Source organism: Pristis pectinata, chromosome 31, assembly GCF_009764475.1.
Source record: "Pristis pectinata isolate sPriPec2 chromosome 31, sPriPec2.1.pri, whole genome shotgun sequence".
Lineage (NCBI taxonomy): Eukaryota > Metazoa > Chordata > Chondrichthyes > Rhinopristiformes > Pristidae > Pristis > Pristis pectinata.
Window position 1 is genome coordinate 10,583,288 of NC_067435.1, and position 24,001 is coordinate 10,607,288.

Consider the following 24,001-nt stretch of genomic DNA (forward strand, 5'->3'; position numbering starts at 1 on the left):
AGAACTGAAGACTGGTTCTCATTTGAATTAATGCCTGGTATATTCACATAATCCCATAACTGCTGAATCCCTGACAGACTGCATTTAACACTTTTGCCTCAGTTGTGAGGTGCTTTGGGATGTCCTGAGGTGGCTCTCACCTTTGCCTTGCATTGGGTGGTGATTCTGTTGCTTTTCCAACAGGATGAGGAGGAGAATCTGAACGACGTTGGGTATGATGACATCGGAGGGTGCCGCAAACAGCTAGCACAGATCAAGGAGATGGTGGAGCTGCCTCTTCGACATCCGGCCCTCTTCAAGGCTATCGGAGTCAAGGTGGGTGTCACGGGTGGGTGTCACGGGTGTGTGGAGTTCCAGAGTTCACCCCACCATGCTTAACCTTTTTTAAAAAAAAGTTTTTTGAAGCTTTACTCTTGTCTGAATCCACTTTTTGTAGAGGGAGCTTTACTCTGATAGAGTCATAGAGTAATACAGCACGGAAACAGGCTCTTCGGCCCAACTCGTCCAAGATTCCCATCCAAGGCTAGTCCCATCAGCCCGCGTTTGGTCCATGTCCCTCTAAATGTTTCCTATCCGTGCACCTGTCCAAGTGTCTTTTGAATGTTGTTATTGTACCTGCCTCAACCACTTCCTCTGGCAGCTCGTTCCATATACGGACCACCCTCTGTGTGAAGAAGTTGTCCCTCAGGTCCCTTTTAAATCTTTCTCCTCTCACCTTAAACCTGTGCCCTCTAGTTTTTGATTCCCTTTCCCTGGGGAAAAAGACAATCTACATTCAGTCTGTCTGTGCTCCTCATGATTTTATGCACCTCAGTCTCCTACTCTCCAATGAATAAAGTCCTGGCCTGCCCAACCTCTTCCTATAACTCAGAACCTTGAGTCCTGGCAACATTTGTAAATCTTCTTTGCACTCTAGTCCAGCTTTCTAAGCCCTCTTTTTGTGGAGGGAGCTTTACTCTGAATCTAACCCTGATATTATCCCTTTTTTTTTACCTTTATCGACAGGCCCCATTCTGTGTGTTTTTGTTTTGTTTCCTTGTTCTTAAATAATTTTCTTTGCAGCATTAACACAAAACTTAAATTAAAATGTTGCCGCCTGTGTTCAGAATCTCTGCAGTGCTCACCAGACCTTTGAAGGCCTCCTGCGAGCCAGAGCTTCCTTTCCAGAGACATCCTGACACAGACCAGATGTTGAAGGAGAGGCAGGCAGTCGGCACAGACAGATAGCCCACCCTCCCCAATGACCCGCTCTCTTGAAACTCTGAAAGGCCACTACGGGAAGGCGTAGGAGTAGGCGGACAAGGAGGTCTCCCAGCCAACTTGCCGCCTTCCGTACCAGGTGGCCAAAGATCAGGAAGATGATCTTTGGTGTGAGAGACAACAGGCAGATGTTCTTTCAAGTCCAAGTCGAGTTTACTGTCATGTGCACAAGTAAGATGAGGTACAGGTACAATGAAAAACTTGCTTGCAGCGGCATCACTGGTGCATAGGTACAGATGGAACATAAATTATATAAGATGGTGAAGGAAAAGAAAGCGCAAAACAATACATTAGAGCATAAAAAACAGAGAAGTCCATGGTTGTGCATCCCTCCATCAGAGTTTGCCCCATTTTCTTCTCACAGCTACCATTGGGCAGGAGGTAGAGAAGCCTGAAGTCCCACACCACCAGGTTCAAGAACAGCTACTTCCCTTCAACCATTCGGTTCTTGAACCAACTGGCAAAACTCAAATCACTGTAGTTTAGCACTACAGTGCACTTTGAACTAAAATAGACTTTTTTTTTGTTCTAATTGTGTTTTTAATTTAAAAGTCGTGTATGATTTATGTTTTCCTTGTGAATGATGCTATGTGCCTGTGATGCTGCTGCAAGAAAGTTTTCTATTCCAGCTGTGCATACTTGTACTTGTGCAGATGACTTTGACATCCCAAAGGATAGAAATGACCCGCAGCATAAATGCTCCAGTCCCTGACACAGTGCCAGACTTTGTCTGTGGGACTGAAGAGCAACCAGACCTTGAGGAGCAGCCTGACAATAGAAGAGAACAAATAATGTCAAGCAGAAGGGTTGGGATCGCCACTGTGAGGAAGGTCACCCAGTCAGAGGGTGACGATCACCAGAATAGCTCCCTTGGCAAGTTGGTGAATTCCCATAATCTCCAAAACTGCCCCACTGTGTAAACCTGGGTAAATGAGAACACAGAGAGGAATCTTCAGAGAATGGGACGAAATTGATTATGTAGAGAGGAAGTGTCGAGAAAGAGGAGATTGGGGAGAGGGTAGAGGCACAGGGGTGAAATTCAGAGAAGGACGCAGTTCAGAAAATGGGAAGGAAATATAGCACATCACAGGCAAACTGACAACGAGGAACAGTCAGGTCACAGAAGCTCTTTAACTATTGAAACTTCAAGCCATCTGAATTTAATATTCATGCGAAATTCTTCCCACCTCACTCCAAAGCTCTGAGGGAAGTCATGGATGATGATAGTCCTCACATACTTGAATGATGGGACCGTGATGGTCTGGCACTGGGTCAGGGACTGTAGTATTTATGCCGCTGTTGGTTTCTATGGACAAACTCGGACAGGTGCAAAGGAATTGCATCCAGCTGTTATTCCTCCTCTTTCCCCACATGGGAAACTTCCTGTGGCCCTGCCTGTGTGGCTGTGGCACTGGTAGTGGGTTGGAGGGGCGGGTGGGGAGGGAGATGTAAATACAAATGGGGGATTTCTGTGGCTTTGTACGAGCAGAGGTTTGGGAGACGTAGAGTCACTGTGAGCCGATGTGAATGCACCCTCGTAATCTCTCAATCTGTCCACAGCCTCCAAGGGGAATCTTGCTCTATGGGCCTCCAGGAACTGGGAAGACACTTGTCGCTCGAGCTGTAGCCAATGAAACTGGAGCTTTCTTCTTCCTCATCAATGGTGAGACATAAATCTGATGGCGGAGCCATTCAGATCATCGTCACTCCTTTGTTATGATTTTGGATGCACTCCTTTGAATGCACTGCGTCCAGTACTGGTCTTCCAAATGGTTCCATGCTTGGATCCCTAGCCAATCTGTCTTACGGGAAATCTCTTCCACAGTTCATATCCATGTGCTTTTCTTTAAAGAGTATTTATTTTCTGGATATGAGAGCCAACATTTATTGCCTGTCCCAAACTGCCCTTAATCTTGCTAGGTGACTTCAGAGGGCATTGAAAAGTAAACCATAATACCAAATGGCTGATGGAATTTAATGCAGACAAGTGTGAGGTGTTGCACTTTGGGAGGACAAACCAGGGTAAGACTTACACAGTGAATGGTAGGGCTCTAAGGTGTGCAGTAGAACAAGGGGAATACAGATCTATAATTCCTTGAAAGTGGCATCGCAGGTAGATAGGGTTGTAAAGAGAGCTTTTGGCACTTTGGCCTTCATAGATCAGGGCACTGAGTACAGGAGTTGGGATGTTATGTTAAAGTTGTACAAGATGTTGGTGAGGCTGAATTTAGAGTATTGTGTGCAGTTCTGGTCACCCACCTATAGGAAAGACATCAATAAGCTTGAAAGAGTGCAGAGAAAATTTACAATAATGTTGCTGGGACTTGAAGATCTGAGTTATAGGGATAGTTTGAGTAGGTTAGGACTTTATTCCCTGGAGCGCAGGAGAATGAGGGGAGATCTTATAGAAGTAGACAAAATTATGAGGGGTATAGATAGGGTGAATGCATGCAGGCTTTTCCCCCTAACGTTGGAAGAGACTAGAACGAGAGGGCATAGGTTTAGGGTGAAAGGTGAAATATTTAAGGGGAATCTGAGGGGAAACTCAGAGGGTGGTGTGAGTTTGGAACGAGCTGCAAGCGTAAGTGATAGATGTGGGTTCAATTGTAACATTTAAGAGAAGTTTGGATAGGTGCATGGATGAGAGAAGTATGGAGGGCTATGGTCCGGGTGCAGGTAGATGGGACTAGGCAGAAAACTAGGCCGGCATGGACTAGATGGGCCAAAGGGCCTGTTTCTGTGCTGTAGTGCTCTAATACTTTGTGTCTGGAGCCACTTACAGCCCAGACCACGTAAGGACGGCTGGTTTACATCTCAAGATGATTTTGGTGAACCAGATGAATTTTTACAAGATATCCAGTGAATCCTTTGATAGTTTTTATTAATTAATTCCAGAGTAATTAGTTAGCGGTTAGCGCGACGCTATTACAGCGCCAGCGATTGGGGTTCGATTCCCGTCGCTGTCTGTTGGGAGTTTGTACGTTCTCCTGTGTCTGCGTGGGTTTCTGCCAGGTGCTCTGGTTTCCTCCCACATTCTAAAGACGTACGGGTAGGTTAATTTGGGTTTAAAAATGGGCGGCACAGACTCGTTAGGCTGGGAGGGCCTGTTACCACGCTGTAAATAAAATTTAAAAAAAAAAGTTAAATTATTCAAATTTAAATTCCCCAGCCACTGTGCTGGGATTTGAACTTGTGACTCTGTTAGTCCGTGACTCTGTGAACTTGTCTGGTAACCTTACCACCATTTCACAATATCCCTGTGGTTCAGTGAGCAACTCTCTCACTTTGACCCAGGAGATTGTAGTTTGGGGTCCCACTCCAGGAGCTTAAACATACATCCCAGGATAACAGTGCAGTTATTGATGCCTTGCTGGAGGAGTCAACTCTCAGCCGGTGTCAAACTGAGCCTCTCTTTGCTCTCTCACAAGGGATCCCATGGTGTGTCTTTTGCAGGCAAGTTCTCCCCAGATTCCAGCTCAATATTTATTCCTCACTGAACATAACAGGAGCATATTATCTGCTTACGACAGTCATAGAGAGAAATATCAGAAAAACAGGCCCTTCAGTCCACTGACTCTGTGCTGACCATCAACCACTCAGTTTTACACTAATCCTGCATTAATCCCATTTATTATCCTCCTCACGTTCTATCACCCTCCTGCACACGAGTGGCCAATTAACCTACCAACCTGGACAACTTTGGGATGTGGGAGGAAACCGGAACATCTGGGGGAAGCCTATGCCATCACAGGGAGAACATGCAAACACCACACAGACAGCACCTGAGGTCAGGATGGAACCGGGCCCCCAGAGGTGTGAGGCAGCAGCACCTTCTGTTGTGCCACCGTCTTGCCTGCTGATTGTGAAAAATTGAGCTCAATTAATACAGTAACTGATCATGAATCCCACAATAACGAATCACAACCACCCTGGCTAAATATACCTCCCAGTGGTAAACCATTCACTTCATTGAGTTTCTGTTGGTGTTGGAAGGTGGGGTCAGGTCTGACACTTCCTGAAACAATCTAACAAATCCTGGCAATCAGTCAAAGACGCAATGCTGCTCTCTCAGGAGAGCTCGGGATTGGTTGGAAGTGTGGCCAAATCCAATGAAGTAAATTAAAGATGGAACCGGCTGATGCTATGTTTTGATCTGATTGAAGCTTGGTGGAATTTGTTGTGCAGGTCCAGAGATTATGAGCAAACTGGCTGGGGAGTCCGAGAGTAACCTGAGGAAGGCCTTTGAGGAAGCTGAGAAGAATGCTCCAGCTATCATCTTCATTGATGAATTGGATGCTATTGCTCCGAAGAGAGAGAAGGTGCTGTTACGTATCACAAACCCGTGTTTTTCCCAGCCGCAGAGCTTGTGCCCAAGTTGTGGGGAGTCTTGGACTGGTTACACACTGAACGGTAAATGTGGAAACACTCAGCAAGTCAGGCAGCATCTGTGAAAGTAGAAACAGTTAACGTTTCAGGTCTGGGACCCTTCATCATAGAACATATAGAACATTACAGCAGAGTACAGGCCCTTCGGCCCACAATGTTGTGCCGACATTTTATCCTTCTCTAAGATCTATCTAACCCTTCCACATAGCCCTCCATTTTTCTATCACTCATGTGTCTGTCTAAGAGTCTCTTAAATGTCCCTAATGTATCTGCCCCCACCACCTCTGCAGGCAGTGCATTCCCCGCACCCACCACTCTGTGTGGAAAAAAAAAAACACTTACCTCTGACATCTCCCTTATACCTTCCTCCACAATCACCTTAAAATATGACCCTCGTGTTAGCCATTATCGCCCTGGGAAAAAGTCTCTGACTGTCCACTCGATTGATGCCTCTTATCAACTTGTACACCTCTATCAAGTCGCCTTACATCCTCCTCCTATCCAAAGAGAAAATCCCTAGCTCGCTGAACCTATCCTCACAAGACATGCTCTCCAATCCAGGCAGCATCCTGGTAAATCTCCTCTGCACTCTGTCTAAAGCTTCCACATCCTTTCTACGATGAGGCGACCAGAACTGAACACAATACTCCAAGTGTGAAACGTTAACTGTTTCTTCTTCCATAGATGCTGCCTGACCTGCTGATTGTTTCCAGCAGTGTATGACTTTGTTTCAGATTATCAGCATCTGTGAGTTTTTAATTTTATTCACATGCTGAATGGGCTGGTCTCCACGGTATAAATGATAAAGGTCACATTTTATTCGAAACGCGTTTGCAATTTGACAGAGGACCTGGGGAACTTTGCTTCATTACAAAAACACAGGAGACAGTGCAAAGTATTGAGGAGTAGTTAGGTTATAGCCGACAGGCAAAACTAAACAGGAGGAGGGTGTTCTCTTCAGGAAAAGAGAAGGTTGTAGTGTGACTTGATGAGGACTTTGAAATTAAGAGAGGAGTTATTTAGGGGGAGACGGAGAAAGTGTTTACATCTGTGTGGGGAAGCCCAAAGTGACTAGTACAGCAGGTAAATGAAAATCAAATAACTGCTGGAAATCTGGAACAAAACCAGAAAATGTTGGAAACACTCATCAGGTCAGGCAGCATCTGTGGAGAGAGATAAATAGTCAATGTTTCAGGTCAGCAAAGTTCTGATGCAGAGTCATAGACCCAAGATGTTGACTGTTCCGTTTTCCACAGATGCTGCCAGACTGGCTGAGTGTTACCAGTGTTTTGTTAGAGAATTCAGGAGTACTTTGTTAGCCCAGATGGTGAGAAGATGGAATGGGCTCCTACACGTTACGACAAAAGGAGATGTGCATGGCAAGATTTTTTACACAGAGAATGGTGGGTGCCTGGAATGTGCTGCCAGGGGTGGTGGTGGAGGCAGATATGATGGAGGTGTTAAGAGACTCTCAGGCACAAGAATGTGCAGAAAATAGAGGGATATGGATATTGTGTAGGCAGAAGGGATTAGTTTAGTTAAGCATTTAATTACTAGTTTAATTAGTTTGGTACAACATTGTGGGCTGAAGGGCCTGTTCTTGTGCTGTACTGTTCTATGTTCTAAAAAGCAGGAATGTGTTTGAGTGGGAACTGGATTAATGTTGGTGGGACAGGATGAAATGAGGGGGATGGGTGGGAGAATGTTCACGTGGAGTATTCACACTAGCAAGTAGCAGATGGGCCAAATGGCCTGTTTGTGCGCAATAATTCTGTGCAATTTACAGCAGAAAGAGTAGGAGTATGGAGTTGGGACATCAACCATGATCGTATTGGATAGGGTACAGATTTGAAGGGCCAAATGGCCTGTTCCTGCTCCCATGTCTCATTCTCTGGGCCGAATTGAGCTAGGTTCATCCCACTGTCCCTGCCCTCCTGCACTTACCTGGGGCAGATGCTCAGCTACCTGAAGCCTTGTCCCCAGTACAGCTTGACCAGAATCTCCTGTCAATGCTGTCAAGGCTCCGTAACAATGTTAAAATATTTTTGATGTTTAAAGATGTTTAAAAACTATTAATACTGCCTAAATTAATTAAAAGAATAAACATATTTAAAGTTAATTAACAATGCATTAAAATACTAAGAAATAATTTAAAATATTATAATTGGGTAAAGTAAGTTAAATATATAACTAAATTCAATTAGCTTTCCCCAGTCAGAGACAAAGAGACAGCAGCTGCTGGAATCTGGAGCCACAAGCAAACTGCTGGAGGAACTCAGTGGGTCGAGCAGCATCTATGGAGGCAGAGGGATGGTTGTGGTTTTGGGTCGGACTGAGGGTATAGAGGGGAGATGGACAGTATAAAGAGGTGAGGCAGGGGAGAGGTGGAACCAGGTGTCGGATCCGGTTATTTTCGAATCCGCAGGTTCTTTCAAGAGTCTGAGGATAAGTTGAAAACAACTTGGTGCTCCACAAAGTTTTATTGGAAAAGTTTAAAACAAAGAAACAGTCACAGAGCACATGGCACTAGCTTTACTACTAGGAGATAAGCTGAGACAAAGCAACTAAGACGAGCTGGGGGGAGGGGGAGAGAGCAAGAGAGAGATAGAGGCAAGAGAGTGAGTAACACAAAAACGACACCTTTTATACCTGAGATAAGAGGTACTCCTTGGTTAACAATAGTCCAATTAGAATATCTATTAGATAGACTTGCACCCCAAGCTATCACTCATTGAAAGTGGCTACACAGGTAGACAGGGTGGTTAAGAAAGCTCATTGAATGCTTGCATTTATTGATCGGGGTATTGAGTACAGGAGTCAAGAAGTTATGATGCATCTCTATAGAACTCTAGTTAGGCCGCATTTAGAGTATTGCGTGTTATTCTGGTCACCTCACTATAGGAAGTATGTCGAGGCTTTAGAGAGGGTGCAGAGGAGGTTTACCAGGATGCTGCCTGGATTAGAGGGCACGTGTTATCAGGAGAGGCTGGACACGGTAGCGTAGCAGTTAGCGCGACGCTATTACAGTGCCAGCAATCAGGGTTCGATTCCCGTCGCTGTCTGTAAGGAGTTTGTACGTTCTCCCATGTCTGCGTGGGTTTCCTCCCACATTGCAAAGACGTACGGGTAGGTTAATTTGGGTTTAAAATGGGCAGCACAGACTCGTTGGGCCGGATGGGCCTGTTACCACGCTGTAAATCAAATAAAATTTTAAATTTTAAATTTAAATTTAAACTTGGGCTCTTCTCTCTGGAGCGGCAGAGGCTGAGGGCTGATCTGTTGGAAGTGTATAAAATTATGAGGGGCATAGATAGAGTGGGCAAGCAATATCTTTTTCCCATTATTGAGAGATCCAATACCAGGGGGCATGCATTGAAGGTGAGAGGGGGTAGGTTTAGAACAGATGTGAGGGGTATGTTTTTTTTTGCTGAGAGAGTGGTGGATGCCTGGAATGAGTTGCCTGATAGGCTGGTGGAGGCAAATTCACTGGGGGCTTTTAAGAGGGGCTTGGATGGGCGCATGAATGAGAGGAAAATAGATGGATATGGGGATTCTGTAGGTAGGAGGGAATAGATATGTCGGCACAACATTGTGGGCCGAAGGGCCTGTTCTGTGCTGTACTGTTCTATGTTCTATAGCTGTGGCAAAACCAACCAATGAGAAAACGCATATTCACCTGATGGACGAACCAATAAACTAAGAAGCGGCCATTCCTTGTACAGCCACTTGAGGTGTATTAAACACTATACATGTTTTAAAAAAAACTACTTAAAGCAGTCGAATCCAACAGTAAGGAGGGGGATGATGGGCAGATGAAGCTGGGTGGGGGTGAGGGAGAGGTGGAGTTGGGAGGCAGTGTCTGGTAGTTGAGTCAGATAAGGAGAGAAGAGAGACAGGGAAAAAAGGAAGCTTTTCCCAGTTGCTCTGAAGAGTTGGGAATCCATCTCACAGGGCTAGGATAGTGTTGCTCTGCAGGTCTGGAAGGTTGTTGGATTCTATGCACAGTCCAGCAATGGAGCAGAGTGATGGATGTTTCACTCAGCACATCCTGGATTTACAGCATGAATCCGGGATTTATTTATCCAGAAGTGACTGAATTCCAGGTGTTCCCTTTGGAATCACCAGCCACAGCAGGAGCCTTCCTGGTATTACCGCTCCTGGGATGCATCCACAGGCACTGAATGCTCTTTTTCTCTCTCGTTCTCTCTCGCTCTCCTGCTGTGCAGACCCATGGAGAGGTGGAGCGCCGAATTGTCTCCCAGCTCCTGACTCTGATGGATGGACTGAAGCAGCGGACTCACGTCATCGTCATAGCTGCCACGAACAGGCCAAACAGCATCGACCCTGCGCTCAGAAGATTCGGTGGGTTATAGACCATAAAAAAAAGGAGCAGAATTAGGCCATTCGGCCCATCAAGTCTGCTCTACCATTTAATCATGGCAGATTCTTTTTCCACAGCCCCATTCTCCTGCCTTCTCCCCATGACCCTTAAACTCCCACCCCCTTACCAATCAATCTCTGCCTTAAATACACCCAATGACTTGGCCTCTACAGCCGTCTGTGGCAACGGATTCCACAGATTCACCACCCTCTGGCTGAAGAGATTCCTCCTCATCTCAGTACTAAAGGGACGTCCCTTTATCCTGAGGCTGTGCCCTTGGATCCGAGACTCTCCCACTGATGGAAACGTCCTCTCCACGTTCGCGCTACCCAGGCCTTTCAGTATTCGGCAGGTTTCAATGCAATTCCCCCCTCAAGAGTTATAGAGTCATACAGCACAAAAGCAAGCTCTTTGGCCCAGCATTTCTCCTATAACCATCAAGTATCCATATATACTAAGTCAAAAAAAACTGCGGATGCTGGAAATCTAAAATAAAGACAGAAAATGCTGGAAAGACTCATTCTCAGTTCTGACGTAGCATCTTTGACCTGAAACGTTAACTCTGTTTCTCTTCTCACAGATGCAGCCTGACCTGCTGTGTTTTCCATTATCTTCTGCTTTTAATTAACCTATCTATGCTAATCCCACTTACCTGCATAAAACACAGTCCAGGTGAAGGGTCTCAACCCGAAACGTCGACTGTCCATTTCCCTCCACAGATGCTGCCCGTCCCGCTGAGTTCCTCCAGCGGTTTTGTTTTGCTCCAGTTTCCAGCATTTGCAGTCTCTTGTGTCTCCAGCATTTGATCCACAGCCTATTCTGCTGATTCTTAAATGTGTGGGAGGCTCAGGCAGGGCACTCCAGATTCTGACCACTATCTGGGAGAAAAATTCTCTCTCAGATCTTCTCTAAACCTTGTACCCCTTCCCCTAAACTTGTGCCGTTTAGTTTTAGATACCTCTGCTACGGGGATAAGTTTCCTACCATCTACCCTATCTAAGCCCCTCATAATTTTGTATATCTCTTTCAGGTCTTCCCTCAGCCTCTTCCACTTCAAGGAAATCAAACCCAGCCCATTCAGTGTCTCCTCATAACTGAAATGCTCCACCCCGGTCAACAACCTGGTGAATCTCCTCTGCACCCTCTCCAGTACATGGCTATAGCACAGTACACGATATTCCAACTGTGGCCTAATCAACGCTTCAGAAAGTTTTAATATAACCTCCGTGTTCTCCACTCATCAGCAGCCTCATCCTCCTCCACCTCCAGTTCCTTAAACACTACAGCTACCCCAGCACAGAAAGACTCATTGATAATCCAGTGCTTGGTTAAAGACTTTCCTGGACTTACCAACACCCAGAGTCATGGGCAGCGTCGGTGCTGGGAAGTTTGGTCCTGACTCTGGGGTTTGTGGTCAGCTGAAGGCCTCGGTGGTGAAGCAGGTAGTGCCGCCGGCTCACAGCCTGCAACGACCCGGGTTCAATCCCGACCTCAGGTGCCATGTGGCGTTTGCACGTTCTCCCTCTGACCCCGTGGGTTTCCCTTGGGGGCGTCCCAAAGACATGCGGGTTGGTGGGTTAATTGGCCGCTGTATATTGCCCCTAGTGTGTAGTTGGGCGGAGAGCTGATGGGTGTGTGAAAGATTCAAGTTACTCTATTGTGATTCACCCATATGCTATAAAAACACATGGAGGAATGAAATGTCGTTTCCCCCAGACTCACACAACAGAGGACATACATAAAACAGAGGACATACAATAAACGCAGACAAAAAAATTGTGCAAGTACAAATAATGCAAAAAATGGTATATACAGAATACAAATTTAGTGCAGAGTTTGTGCAAAACCGAGTTAGACAAAGAAAATACAGAACTCAGTGTGTTGCACTAATTGTATAAACATGTTCAGCAGCAGCCAAAGTTCTTATACGTCGTTGTGCAAACCAGGGCTTTTGATGCGGCATTTGTCTGAAACTGTCTCCAGGGTATTCAGGAGCCTGACCAAACAGGCCAAAGGGAAATAGATGGGAGAATGTGATTGGTGGGACTGTGGTGGGAGTTGGCATAGACTTGATGGGCCCAAAGGCCTCCTTTCCTGTCATAATGAGATATATCTTCACTAAAAGGAAGCTACAAGACCTATAATTAATGGTGGGATTACTGGGAGACCAGAGTCCATTTTATTCACCTTCTGGGCAGTGACACAGTACAATAATGGAGTGTTGCCCAATCGCAAGGATCCATAATGACTACAGTAGCCCCCAACCAGAGTGAGGAAAGCCCTCTTAGTGATGACGAGTGAGTTCTGGCAAACTCCACACAGGCAGCACCGGAGGTCAGGATTGAACCTGGGTCACTGGCACTGTGAGGCACCAACTCTACTAGCTGCACCACTTTATGTGAGACCTTGAGCAAGATCAACACATACAGTTATATTCTGAGCAATCCTCACGGAGACACACAGCACGGAGACAGGTTCTTTGGCACAACTGGTCCATGCCCAACAAGATTCCCATTTGTCCGTGTTTGGCAAATATCCCTCTAAGCCTTTCCTATCCATGTACCTTTTCAATGTTGTTCATGTACCTGCCTCAACCACTTCCTCTGGCAGTTCATTCCATATACAGACCACCCTCTGGGTGAAAAAGTTGCCCCTCAGGTTCCCATTAAATCTCTCCCCTTAAACCTATGCCCTCTAGTTCTTGATTCCCCAACCCTGGGGAAGGACTGCGCACATTGACAGCACAGAAGCAGGCCCTTCAGCCCACCCCGTCCATGCTGACCTTTTTGTCCATCTACACTAATCCAATTTGCCTGCATTGGAGCGGTATCCTTCTATGCCTTGCCTATTCAAGTGTCTGTCTAAAAGCCTCTTAAACATTGTAATTGTATCTGGTTCCACCACCTCCTCCAGCAGGCTATTCCAGTGAATTCCCCTTGGATTAATGATCCCTAGTATTCCCATTCTGAATTGATTGTACAGGGATAGCACCAAATTATTCCCACGAATGGCCACCTGAAAACATTTTAGGACCCAGAGGTGAACCTGGCCTTACTGTGGACACCTCTGCTTGTGCCATCCAACTTGCAAAGTGCCACCTTTGTCCAACCCACGCCTACCTCTGAGCCGTCCTGAGGGTGACCCCTGTATCCTTGCTCTGTCTCTCGACAGGTCGCTTTGACCGGGAGATCGACATCGGAATCCCGGACTCCATAGGTAGGCTTGAGATCTTGCAGATTCACACCAAGAACATGAAGCTGGCAGATGACGTGGACCTTGAGAAGGTGAGGGGGTGGGGTGCAGGGGGATCTCTTTGGCAAGGTTGGCGTGGGAGAAGTGGGGAAGCCATTGGCCGGAGAGTGCATCTGACATAACCGATTTTAACAAGATAGAGAATCCCTTTAGAAGTGCAAAGGCACTTATTGATGTCGGAAACCGAAGATGTGTCTATCTTGTTCTTTGGCACCAACTTCATCCCCACTGAAATCAGAGAGGAAGCTTAGAAACACAGAGAGCAGAAGTGGACCATTTGGCCCTTTGGGCTTGCTATACCTTGCAACATGATGGGGACTGATCATCCACCTTCTCCCCATGTCCCTTGATCTTTTTGGTGTTAAGAAATTTATCCACCTCCTTCTTGAATATTTCTCCTCATCTCAGTCCCAGTTGGCCAACCCTTGACCTCAAGGAATAGTATCCACCTTGTCAAACCCCTCAGAATCTTGAATGTCTCAATGAGATGGTCACTTTTCTCTAAATTCTATTGAGTACTGACTAATCCGACTTGATCTGTCATCATGGCAACCCTTCCTCCCTGGAACCAACCCGTTTAACCACGCTGTGGTGGGTTTAGGCCCACCCGACTTGATCTCCCCTCCTCCCACGAGGCAACCCAATGAACACCCAGTGACGCGGTGCCCCTGTTGCAGATCGCACACGACACCCATGGCCACGTGGGTGCAGACTTGGCTGCGCTGTGCTCCGAGGCAGCTCTGCAGGCCATCAGGAAGAAGATGAGCATCATCGACCTGGAAGATGAGACGATTGACGCAGACGTCCTAAACTCGATGGCGGTGACGATGGACGACTTCCAGGTGAGGACTTCATGGTTCCCCAGACCAGCCAGCTGTCCAATGCAACAACAACTCCCTTAAAAACATCCTAGGTAGCTTCACAGGAGGATGTTGAACATAAATTGACACATAAGGAGATATTAGTGCAGACAGCCAAAAGCTTAGTCAAAGACATAAGTTTTAAGGAGTATCTTAAGAGAGAGGGAAGTGTAGGGACTTGGTGTGGCTGTCAGTTGGGGAAGCAATGAAATTTTGGGATGTGCAAGGGACCAGAATTGGAGGAGATCTCAAAGAGAGAAGAGGCTGGAGGAGATCACAGATAGGAGACACAAGAGCTTGCAGATACTGTAAGAAAACAGACTGCAGGAGAAACTCAGCGGGTCAGGCAGCATCTGTAGAGGCAGAGGGATGGTCAACCTTGCATCAGGACTGAGTTCCTCCAGCAGTTTGTTTTCCTGAGATCACCGATAGGGAGGATTCGAGAATTTTGAAATTGAGTTGGTTTATCAGATGCCAATGTAAACCAGAGAGTTTAACAACTAGTAATTAGAGATGATAAAAGTTAGTAAGGGGGTATTCACACTAATACTAAGACATAACTTTCTTTGGTGTGTTTAATTCATGTCTACCTCATTAATGCAAGAGCATCACACCATGCTTTGCCTATTAATAAGGAGGTGAACTGTGAAACCCTGAATTCAGGAGCTAGAGGTAACAATAGGGTGTGGGGAGCACACTAGGTGCTAGTGTTTACATACTCTATTGACCTTAGGTTCACCTGATTTAATCTGTCTTCTAGGCAACCCCTCTCCATGGAGCCAATCTGCTATATCTACGCAGTGATAAGTTTAAACCGCAGCCCCTCTTCTCAGGATAGTGACCCACCTCATACTTTAGACAGCACATGCCTCAAGATTTAGTAGGACGTTACTGGGACTGGAGGGCTTGGATAGCCTCGGACTTTATTCCCTGGAGCATAGGAGATTGAGGGGTGACTTTATAGAGGTTTATAAAATCATGAGGGGCAGAAATAGGGTGAATAGACAGTCTTTTCCCCAGGGTAGAGGAGTCAAAACTAGAGGGTGCAGGTTTAAAGTAAGAGGGGAAAGATTTAAAAGGGACCTCAGGCAACTTTGTTACATGTGGGTGGTGGGTATATGGAACGAGCTGCCAGAGGAAGTAGTAGAGGCAGATACAATTATGACATCTAAAAGGCATTTGGACAGGTACGTGGATAGGAAAGGTTTAGAGGGATATGGACCAAACACGGGCAAATGGGACTAGCTCAGGCAACATGGTCAACACGGATGAGTTGGGCCAAAAGGCCTGTTTCCATGCTGTATAACTCTTAATTACAACCCCTTACTCTGGTTCCACATCCACACATATCTTTTGAAGCCACATTACTCCAAACATCCTCAGAGCCTCAGCACTGAAATCATCCTGTGCAGCGGACTCCTCCATGAATAAAGACTAGGCCTCAGCTGGCGAATAAGAGACCCCACTCCCCAACACCCTCATGGTCTTTTGCCAGCCCGTGCTGTCTGAAGCTTTTACATTTGTTTTGATAATCAGAGACATTTAGAAACAATTGAAGTACATTTTACATATTCAAAATGTTTTTTTAAATCTAATTAAAGATTAATCAAGTTACTGTGAATGAAATAAAATCACAGGTATAAAATCAGATTAACAAAAGTAAGTGATGTAACCTTTGCCTACTTGTTTGAAACTTGGTAAACACTTTCAAATGAATGGGGCCACACTTGGTATGTTGGCAAAAAACGAGCTGCCGGAGGAACTCAGTGGGTCAAGCAGCATCTGTAGAGGCAGAGGGATGGTCAATGTTTTGGTTTGAGACCCAACATCAGGATCCCTGTGGTCCTGAGATGGAATTTTTGTGCTCATGGAACATAGAACAGTCCTGAACAGGGACAGGCCCTTCAGCCCACGATGTTGGGCTGAACTAATTAAACTAGTAATGAAACGCCTTACTAAACTAATCCCTTCTGTCTATACGATGTCCATATCCCTCCATTCTCTGCACACTCGTATACCTATCTAAGAGCCTTTTAAACACCTCTATCGTAACTGCCTCCACCACCAGCCCTGGCAGCACATTCCAGGCACCCAACACTCTCTGTGTAAAATATCTTGCCCCACACATCTCCTTTGAACTTGCCCCCTCTTACCTTAAATGCATGCAGGTGGGACTTGAACCCAGCACTTTCTGACTCGGTAGGAAGAGTTTGTTACCCACTGAGTTACGACTGATATGGGATTGGAAGTGAAATTGAAAGGGAAAATGTGAAGAAAGTTTAGTTGGGGAGAACGAGGGTCACAAACTGGTGCTTGGTTTAAACCTTGTGGTCTTGTTCCCTTGTGTACCCCAGTGGGCTCTGGGCCAGAGTAACCCCTCAGCTCTGCGGGAGACGGTGGTGGAAGTACCGACAGTCACCTGGGAAGACATCGGAGGCTTGGATGAGGTGAAGCGGGAGCTCCAGGAGCTGGTGCAGGTGGGTGCACGGTAAACAAGGAAGTACTTCCCGTGTCCGAGGTTAAAGACTTCACGGCCGCAGCAAGAAGGAAGGAGTTTGGATGGTGGAGTGCCTTCCAGGGGCAGACAAGTTGTAAGTCCACCAAAGGGGAGATGAGAGGGAACACCCTTATTTATCGCAGCGAGTCGTAGTGACGTGGTAATGTGCTGCTTGTAGGGGAATAGGGGCTTTCAGAAGCAATGGGATAAATCCCAAAAAGGAAAGATTTTGCAGGTCAGTGAGGAAAAGTGAGTGGGGACATTGGATGATCCAGCCGTGGTTCGACAGGCTACCTGGGTGTGACACTAAAACCCAACCTGAGTCTAAGGATCAGTCACTGGTTCTATGGACTAAACGGTGGATGAGAACCGTTGGGGTGACAGAAAAAAATCCAGATGAGTGAAAGGTAGCAAGCTGTGAATCCAGAGATTTATATTTTACATTGTCAGCAACTTTAGTCAATGTTATACTGAACCAGCTGAATCTGGAGTTCAGAGAGAACAGTACGATGTAGGTACAGCAGACAATAAGAAAGGCAAATCATTTGTTGGCATTTATTGCAAGGGAGATGGAGTCAGTAAGTTCTGCTCCAGTTTTACAGAGCTTTGTTGAGTCCTTATCTGGAGTACTGGACACAGTTTTGATCCCTGTACCAAAAGGCAGGCGTACTACCTTAGACAGTGCAGAATACATTGATTTTGGGGATGAAGATATTGTGTAACAGGAGAGAGTGAATCAGAGTCTAAAGTGTAAGAGTACTCACTGGTGTAGAGCAATGAGAGGTGATCTCATTGAGGGGGTAGACAGAGGCTGTTTCCTTAGGTTGGAGAGTCTGGAACTAAAGATACAGTCTCAGAGTGAGGGATCAGCTATGTAGGACAGAGAGGGGGAGGAATTTCTTCACAGAGGGTTGAGAATCTTTGAAATCCTCTACCCCAAAGGCTGTGAATGTTCAGCCACCAAGTATAAAGATAACTGAGAGAATTTTAGACTCTTAAGTGATTCAAGAGATTGGCTAGGAAAGTAGCCAGGCACTGGAACCGTTTAATTGAACGGGAAAGCATGCTCAAGAGGCTGTGTGGCCCACTCATTGCCCTGTGTTCTTCTAGAGTTTAGATGCTGTTAGAATCCTGGAATCAGAGTTAGATCAGAAGGAGAATCTTGGAAGGAGGAGGTCTAGAGGGAATTCTGGAATTTAAGGTCTTGGCAGCTGAAGGCATAGCCACCACTGGTGGCACTATTGGTATTGGTTTATTATTGGTATTGGTTTATTATTGTCACTTGTACTGAGATCTTGCATACTGTTGATACAGATCAATTCATTACACAGTGCATTGAGGTAGTACAGGGTAAAAACAATAACAGCATACGGAGTAAGTTGTCACAGCTACAGAGAAAGTGCAGTGCAGGCAGACAATAAGTTGCAAGGTCATAACAAGGTAGATCGTGAGGTCAAGAGTCCATCTCATCGTATAAGGGAACTGTTCAATAGTCTTATCACAGTGGGATAGAAGCTGTCCTTAAGCCTGGTGGTACGTGCCCTCAGGCTGCTGTATCTTCCACCTGATGGAAGAGGGGAGAAGAGAGAATGACCCAGGTGCGTGGGGTCTCTGATTATGCCGGCTGCTTCGCCAAGGCAGCGAGAGGTAAAGACAGAGTCCAAGGAGGGGAGGCTGGTTTCCGTGACACGCTGGGCTGTGTCCACAACTCTCTGCAGTTTCTTGCGGTCCTGGGCAGAACAGTTGAGGAGTTCCAGGACTTGGATCCAACAATGATGAAGGGATGGCGGGACATTTCCAAGTCAGGATGCTGTGTGCGTCGGAGGGGAACCTGCAGGTGGTGGTATTCCAAAGCACCTGTTGCCGTTGTTCTTCCTGACAGTGGAGGTGGGCTGGGTTGTGCTAAATCCAGGCATGAGCATGAGGCTGGATAGGAAAAGAATGAGGCTTATAGCTTACTGAGGTTGGGAGGAGCAATGGCACGGCAGGGATGGGAATTTCAAATCAATGCTTTGGTTAACTGGGGCCCCGGGAGTGTGAGTGAAGAGGACTCAGTGCAAGTTTGGACAGGGAGCATGGAATTTTTGGTGAGCTCAGGATTGGAGAGGTTGGTCAAGGGTGAACAGGATTAACTTTCCACCTTCGTCTCTCCCCAGTACCCAGTGGAGTACCCAGACAAGTTCCTGAAGTTCGGCATGACCCCATCCCGTGGCGTTTTATTCTACGGCCCTCCCGGCTGTGGAAAGACCCTGCTGGCAAAGGCTATTGCCTCTGAATGTCAGGCGAACTTTGTCTCCATCAAAGGCCCAGAACTGCTCACCATGTGGTTCGGGGAGTCGGAAGCCAACGTGCGGGATGTCTTTGACAAGGTACGAAGTTTCCTCAATCATTCTGAAGGATTGGGCAGACACATGGCAGATTAATGTGGATGAATGTGAGGTTATCCACTTTGGTGGAAAAAACAGGAAGGCAGGTTATTATCTGAAAGGTGATTAACTGAGAAAGGGGGAGGTGCAACGGGGTATCATTACCCTTGTGTCCCAGCTGCTGAAAGTAAGCATGCAGTTACAGCAGGTAATTAAGAAGGCCGGTATTCTTGCTGGCCTTCACAGCAGGAGAAGGGATATCTTGCTGTATTTGTACAAGACGTTGGTGAGGCCGCATTTGGAATATTGTGTTCAGTTTTGGTCACCCTGCTGCAGGAAAGACGCCATTCTGAAAAGAGTGCAGAGGAGATTTGCGAGGATGTTGCCGGGACTCGAGGGACTGAGTTATGGAGAGAGGTTGAGCAGGTTGGGACTTTTTCCATTGGAGCGTAGGAGAATGAGGGACGATCTTACTGAGGTGTATAAAACCATGAGGGGTATAGATAGGGTCAAAGTGCACAGTCTTTTTCCCAGGGTTGGGGAATCAAGAACTAGGGAGCATAGGCTTAAGGTGAAAGGAGAAAGATTTAATAGGAACCTGAGGGGCAACTTTTTCACCCAGAGGGTGGTCAGTATACGGGACGAGCTGCCAGAGGAAGTGGTTGAGGCAGATACATTAATAACATATAAAAGACACTTGGACAGGTACATGGATGGGAACAGTTTAGAGGGATATGGGCCAAACATGGGCAAATGGGACCAGCTTAGATGGGAATCTTGATCAGCATGGACCAGTTGGGCTGAAGGGCCTGTTTCTGTGCTACGTGACTGTCTAATTAGACAGGGCCTTGGTGAGATCGCACCTTGAGTATTGTGTGCAGTTTTGGTCTCCTCATCTGAGGGAGGATGTTCTTGCTGTGGAGGGAGTTCAGTGAAAGTTCACCTAAGGTGACAGGACTGATGTATGAAGATGGATTGGGCCAATTAGGTGAATATTTGCTAGAGTTTAGAAGAATGAGAGGGGACTTCAGAGAAAGCTGGAAATTTCCAACAGAACCGTACAGGCTAGATGCAGGGAGGATGCTCCTGATACCCAAGAAGTCCCAGTCACAGTCTAAGGATAGGTAGCAGGCCATTTAAGACTGAGAAGAGAACAAATTTCTTCTTTCTGACAGAGGTGAACCTGTAGAATTCTCTACTGCAAATAGCATTTGAAGCCAAATCATTATATACATTCAAGAGTTAGATATTGTTCTTGGGGCTAGGGAGATCAAGGTATATGGGGAGAAAGTGGGAACAGGAGACTGAATTTGGATGATCAGCCATGATCACATTGAATGGTAGAACAGGCTCGAGGGGCTGAATGGCCTACTCCTATTTTCTGTGCATCTATGCTGGTAACGATGCTCCCAAGGAAGGGTTTGAGTGGATGTTTGGGATGTGTGAACACCAAGCCTGGAGAAGCTTTGATTGTTAGCTGTGGATCAGAGAAGGTTAAGGGGAAATTTGTTAGAGGCTACAAAATTGTGGAGGATTTAAGAGAAATAATTTACACAGGCAGCAGTGTCAGTAACCAGAGATTACTGATTTAGGATTAGAACATAGAACATTACAGCACAGTACAGGCCCTTCAGCCCACGATGTTGTGCTGACATTTTATCCTGCTCTAAGATCTATCTAACCCTTCCCTCCCACATAGCCCTCCATTTTTCTATCTATGTCCCAAATGTATCTGCCTCCACCACCTCTGCCGGCAGTGTGTTCCACGCACCCATCACTCTCTGTGTAAAAAAAAACTTATCTCTGACATCCCCCTTATACCTTCCTCCAGACACCTTAAAATTATAACCCCTTGTGTTAGCCATTGTCACCCTGGGGAAAAAGTCTCTGACTGTCCACTCGATCTATGCCTCTTATCATCTTGTACACCTCTGTCGTCACCTCTCATCCTCCTTCTCTCCAAAGAGAAAAGCCCGAGCTCACTCAACCTATCCTCATAAGACATGTTCTCCAATCCAGGCAGCATCCTGGTAAATCTCCTCTGCACCCACTAAACCTTCCACATCTTTCCTATAATGAAGCGACCAGAACTGAACACAGTACTCCAAGTGTGGACTAACCAGAGTTCTACAGAGCTGCAACATCACCTCGCGGCTCTTGAACTCAATTTCCCGACTAATGAAGGCCAACACTCCATACGCCTTCTTAACAACCCTATCGGCCTGTGTGGCAACCTTGAGGGATCTATGGACTTGGACCCCAAGATCCCTCTGTTCCTCCGCACTGCTAAGAGTCCTGCCATTAACCTTGTATTCTGCCTTCAAATTTGATCTTCCAAAGTGGATTGGAAAGTTGGAGGAAACACTGTGACTTCCTGTGAGCTAGAACATGCCATCTTAAAGGGCAGCGGAAGCAGATCCAATGGGAACTTTCCAATGAGAATTGGATAAATACTGAAAGATATTATAGGATGATAGGGAACGTGGGGGGAGTGGGACCATTCCACAAGGAGAAAATGCAAAGGTACAAAAATAATGACACTACCCTGCCGAGACAATGGATCACCTCGTGAAACCTTCACCACAATGTATGAGCCATAGATTAATGACACCACTGAAATGGTCCATGCAAGAATTTTATTTAAACTCTCTGCACTCCCAGAAGACTGCAGGGTGTGTAGCATAATGGCTAAATCACTGGACTGTTAATCCAGAGGGCTGGGATCATGATCCAGGGAAATGAGTTCAAATGCCACCATCGCTCTGGAGAATTCAATAATTCAATAAAGCTGAAATTAAAGTCATAAAGAGGTACAGCAAGGAAACAATCTCTGATTATCAAGCATCCATTTCTACCCTAGTCCTGTATTAATCCCATTTTATTCTCCCCACATTCCCATCAATTCCTCCTGGGTTTCACTATTCACCTGCACACTGGGGGCAATTTACAGCAGCTAATCAATCTACTAATGTGCATGTCCTTGGGATGTGGGAGGAGACCAGAGCACCCAGGTGGAAACCCATGAGATCACAGAGGGAATGTGCAGACTCTGCACAGACAGCACCAGAGGTCAGGCTCGAACCAGGGTGTCTGACGGTGTGAGGCAGCGGCGGCACCAGCTGAAATGGCCCAGTAAGCCGACAGCAATACAGGACAGAGAGCAAATCTCAAACTTGTCCGTGACACCCTCATCCTGTGAGTGAACCTGAGGTGGTGAAACAGAGCTCTCAGTCACAGTCCAAGCAACATCAGCACATCCGATGTTGAGCTCCAAACTCTGCTGTTGTATTGTTTTCAAGCAGTCATATTTGAAATCCTCCTTTTCTAAGTTTAATTCACACTTGGCACAAGGGTGTCACTGGTAAGGAAGCCTTTAGCGCTTGTCCCTGATGGCTGTGGATCAAGGGTTGTGAAAGATTCATGTGGGTTTAGAACTTTTTTTCATAGTCATACAGCAGAGACTGAGGCTCTTCAGCCCATTGAGTGTCTGCTGGCCAGCAAGCACCCTTATTTGTACCAATCCCAATTTTATTCTCCCCACATCCCCATCAAATTCTAAGTTTCACCCACATACTTAGGGGCAGTTTACAGCGGCCAATTAACCCACCAACCTGCACGTCTTTGGGATGTGGGAGGAAACCGGAGCAGCCGGAGGGAAACCCACGCAGTCACAGGGAGAACTCCACACAGACAGCGCCCAAGGTCAGGATTGAACCCAGGTCGCTGGAGCTGTGAGGCAGCAGCTCTACCAGCTGAGCCACCATGTCAATCTGCTAGACAGCAGAAGTAGATTCACCATCATTTTTACCCAGTATCAGCTATTTATATTTTTTTTCTTTCTTTTAAATTGAATTTAAGTTGTGGGGTAGCTGTAGCAACACACAAAGGAGCTGGAGGAACTCAGCAGGTCAGGCAGCATCTGTGGAGGGAAATGGACAGTTGACGTTTTGGGTCGACACCTTCATCAGGAGCCTTCATTCAGTCCTGATGAAGGGTCTCGACCCGCAGAGTTCCTCCAGCTCCTTTGTGTGTTACTCCCGATTTCCAGCATCTGCAGTCTCTTGTGTCTCCACTAAGGAGTACCTATGGTGTGATTTGAACTCAAATGCATGGTGGTTGACCCTGAACTGCCTCCTCAATCCAGGGATGGACAATAAATGCTGGCACTACTGACGACATCCCTATCCCAGAGAAAAAATAACCCCTTAAGATTCTCCTGGATCACAAGCCCAGCGATGTAAATATGACCCTACAGCACCAGTGTCTGCACCGACATCAGTCAATGATTCTGTGTTTTCTCTTGGTGAAATGCAGCCTCTTGCGGAAGACCCAAGTTCTGACTGGCGGTTGATGTTTTTTCAGGCTCGGCAGGCTGCGCCCTGCATCTTGTTTTTCGATGAGCTGGACTCCATCGCCAAGTCTCGCGGAGGGAGTGCGGGGGATGGTGGTGGAGCGGCAGACAGGGTGATCAACCAGATCCTCACCGAAATGGACGGCATGTCCAACAAGAAGAACGTCTTCATTATCGGAGCCACAAACAGGTAGATGGAAAGAGGTGCAAACTCTCCCACAGACCCTATCCCAGAGACGGGCCCGTACCCCCGGGTCCCATCTCCGGGTGGGGCCCGTACCCCCGGGTCCCATCTCTGGGTGGGGCCCCGTCCCAGTGATGGGCCTAATCCCACCAGTCCTCTCCAAGAGATCAAAGTCCAGTTTGAGTTTATTGTCATTTGCACAAGTACATGTGTGCACAGGTGCAATGAAAAACTTACTTGCGGCAGCATCACAGGTACATAGCATGAAATAGGCAGAATTTGCAAGAAAAACACCAAATTAGACAATCTTTACAAGAAAGAACAGAAATAGAACAAAAAAATACAACGTCCATTTTAGTTCAAAGTTGTCATAGTGTTGCAATACTGAGGTAGTATTTGGGGTTTTGCCAGTTGGTTCAAGAACCAAATGGTTGAAGGGATGTAGCTGTTCTTGAACCTGGTGG

At 46.5% G+C, this 24,001-nt stretch overlaps 1 protein-coding gene across 1 annotated transcript in view; it reads left to right on the forward strand.

The window, feature by feature from the left end:
* Nucleotides 1–24,001, forward strand: part of LOC127585033 (transitional endoplasmic reticulum ATPase-like) — a 52,817-nt gene that overhangs the window by 18,822 nt on the left and 9,994 nt on the right. The window contains exons 6-14 of the mRNA XM_052042158.1: nt 184–315; nt 2,821–2,923; nt 5,446–5,579; nt 9,873–10,008; nt 13,199–13,311; nt 13,957–14,121; nt 16,494–16,616; nt 18,793–19,005; nt 23,365–23,543. Of these exons, the coding sequence (XP_051898118.1) occupies nt 184–315; nt 2,821–2,923; nt 5,446–5,579; nt 9,873–10,008; nt 13,199–13,311; nt 13,957–14,121; nt 16,494–16,616; nt 18,793–19,005; nt 23,365–23,543 (1,298 nt within the window). The remainder of the gene's footprint in view (nt 1–183; nt 316–2,820; nt 2,924–5,445; nt 5,580–9,872; nt 10,009–13,198; nt 13,312–13,956; nt 14,122–16,493; nt 16,617–18,792; nt 19,006–23,364; nt 23,544–24,001) is intronic.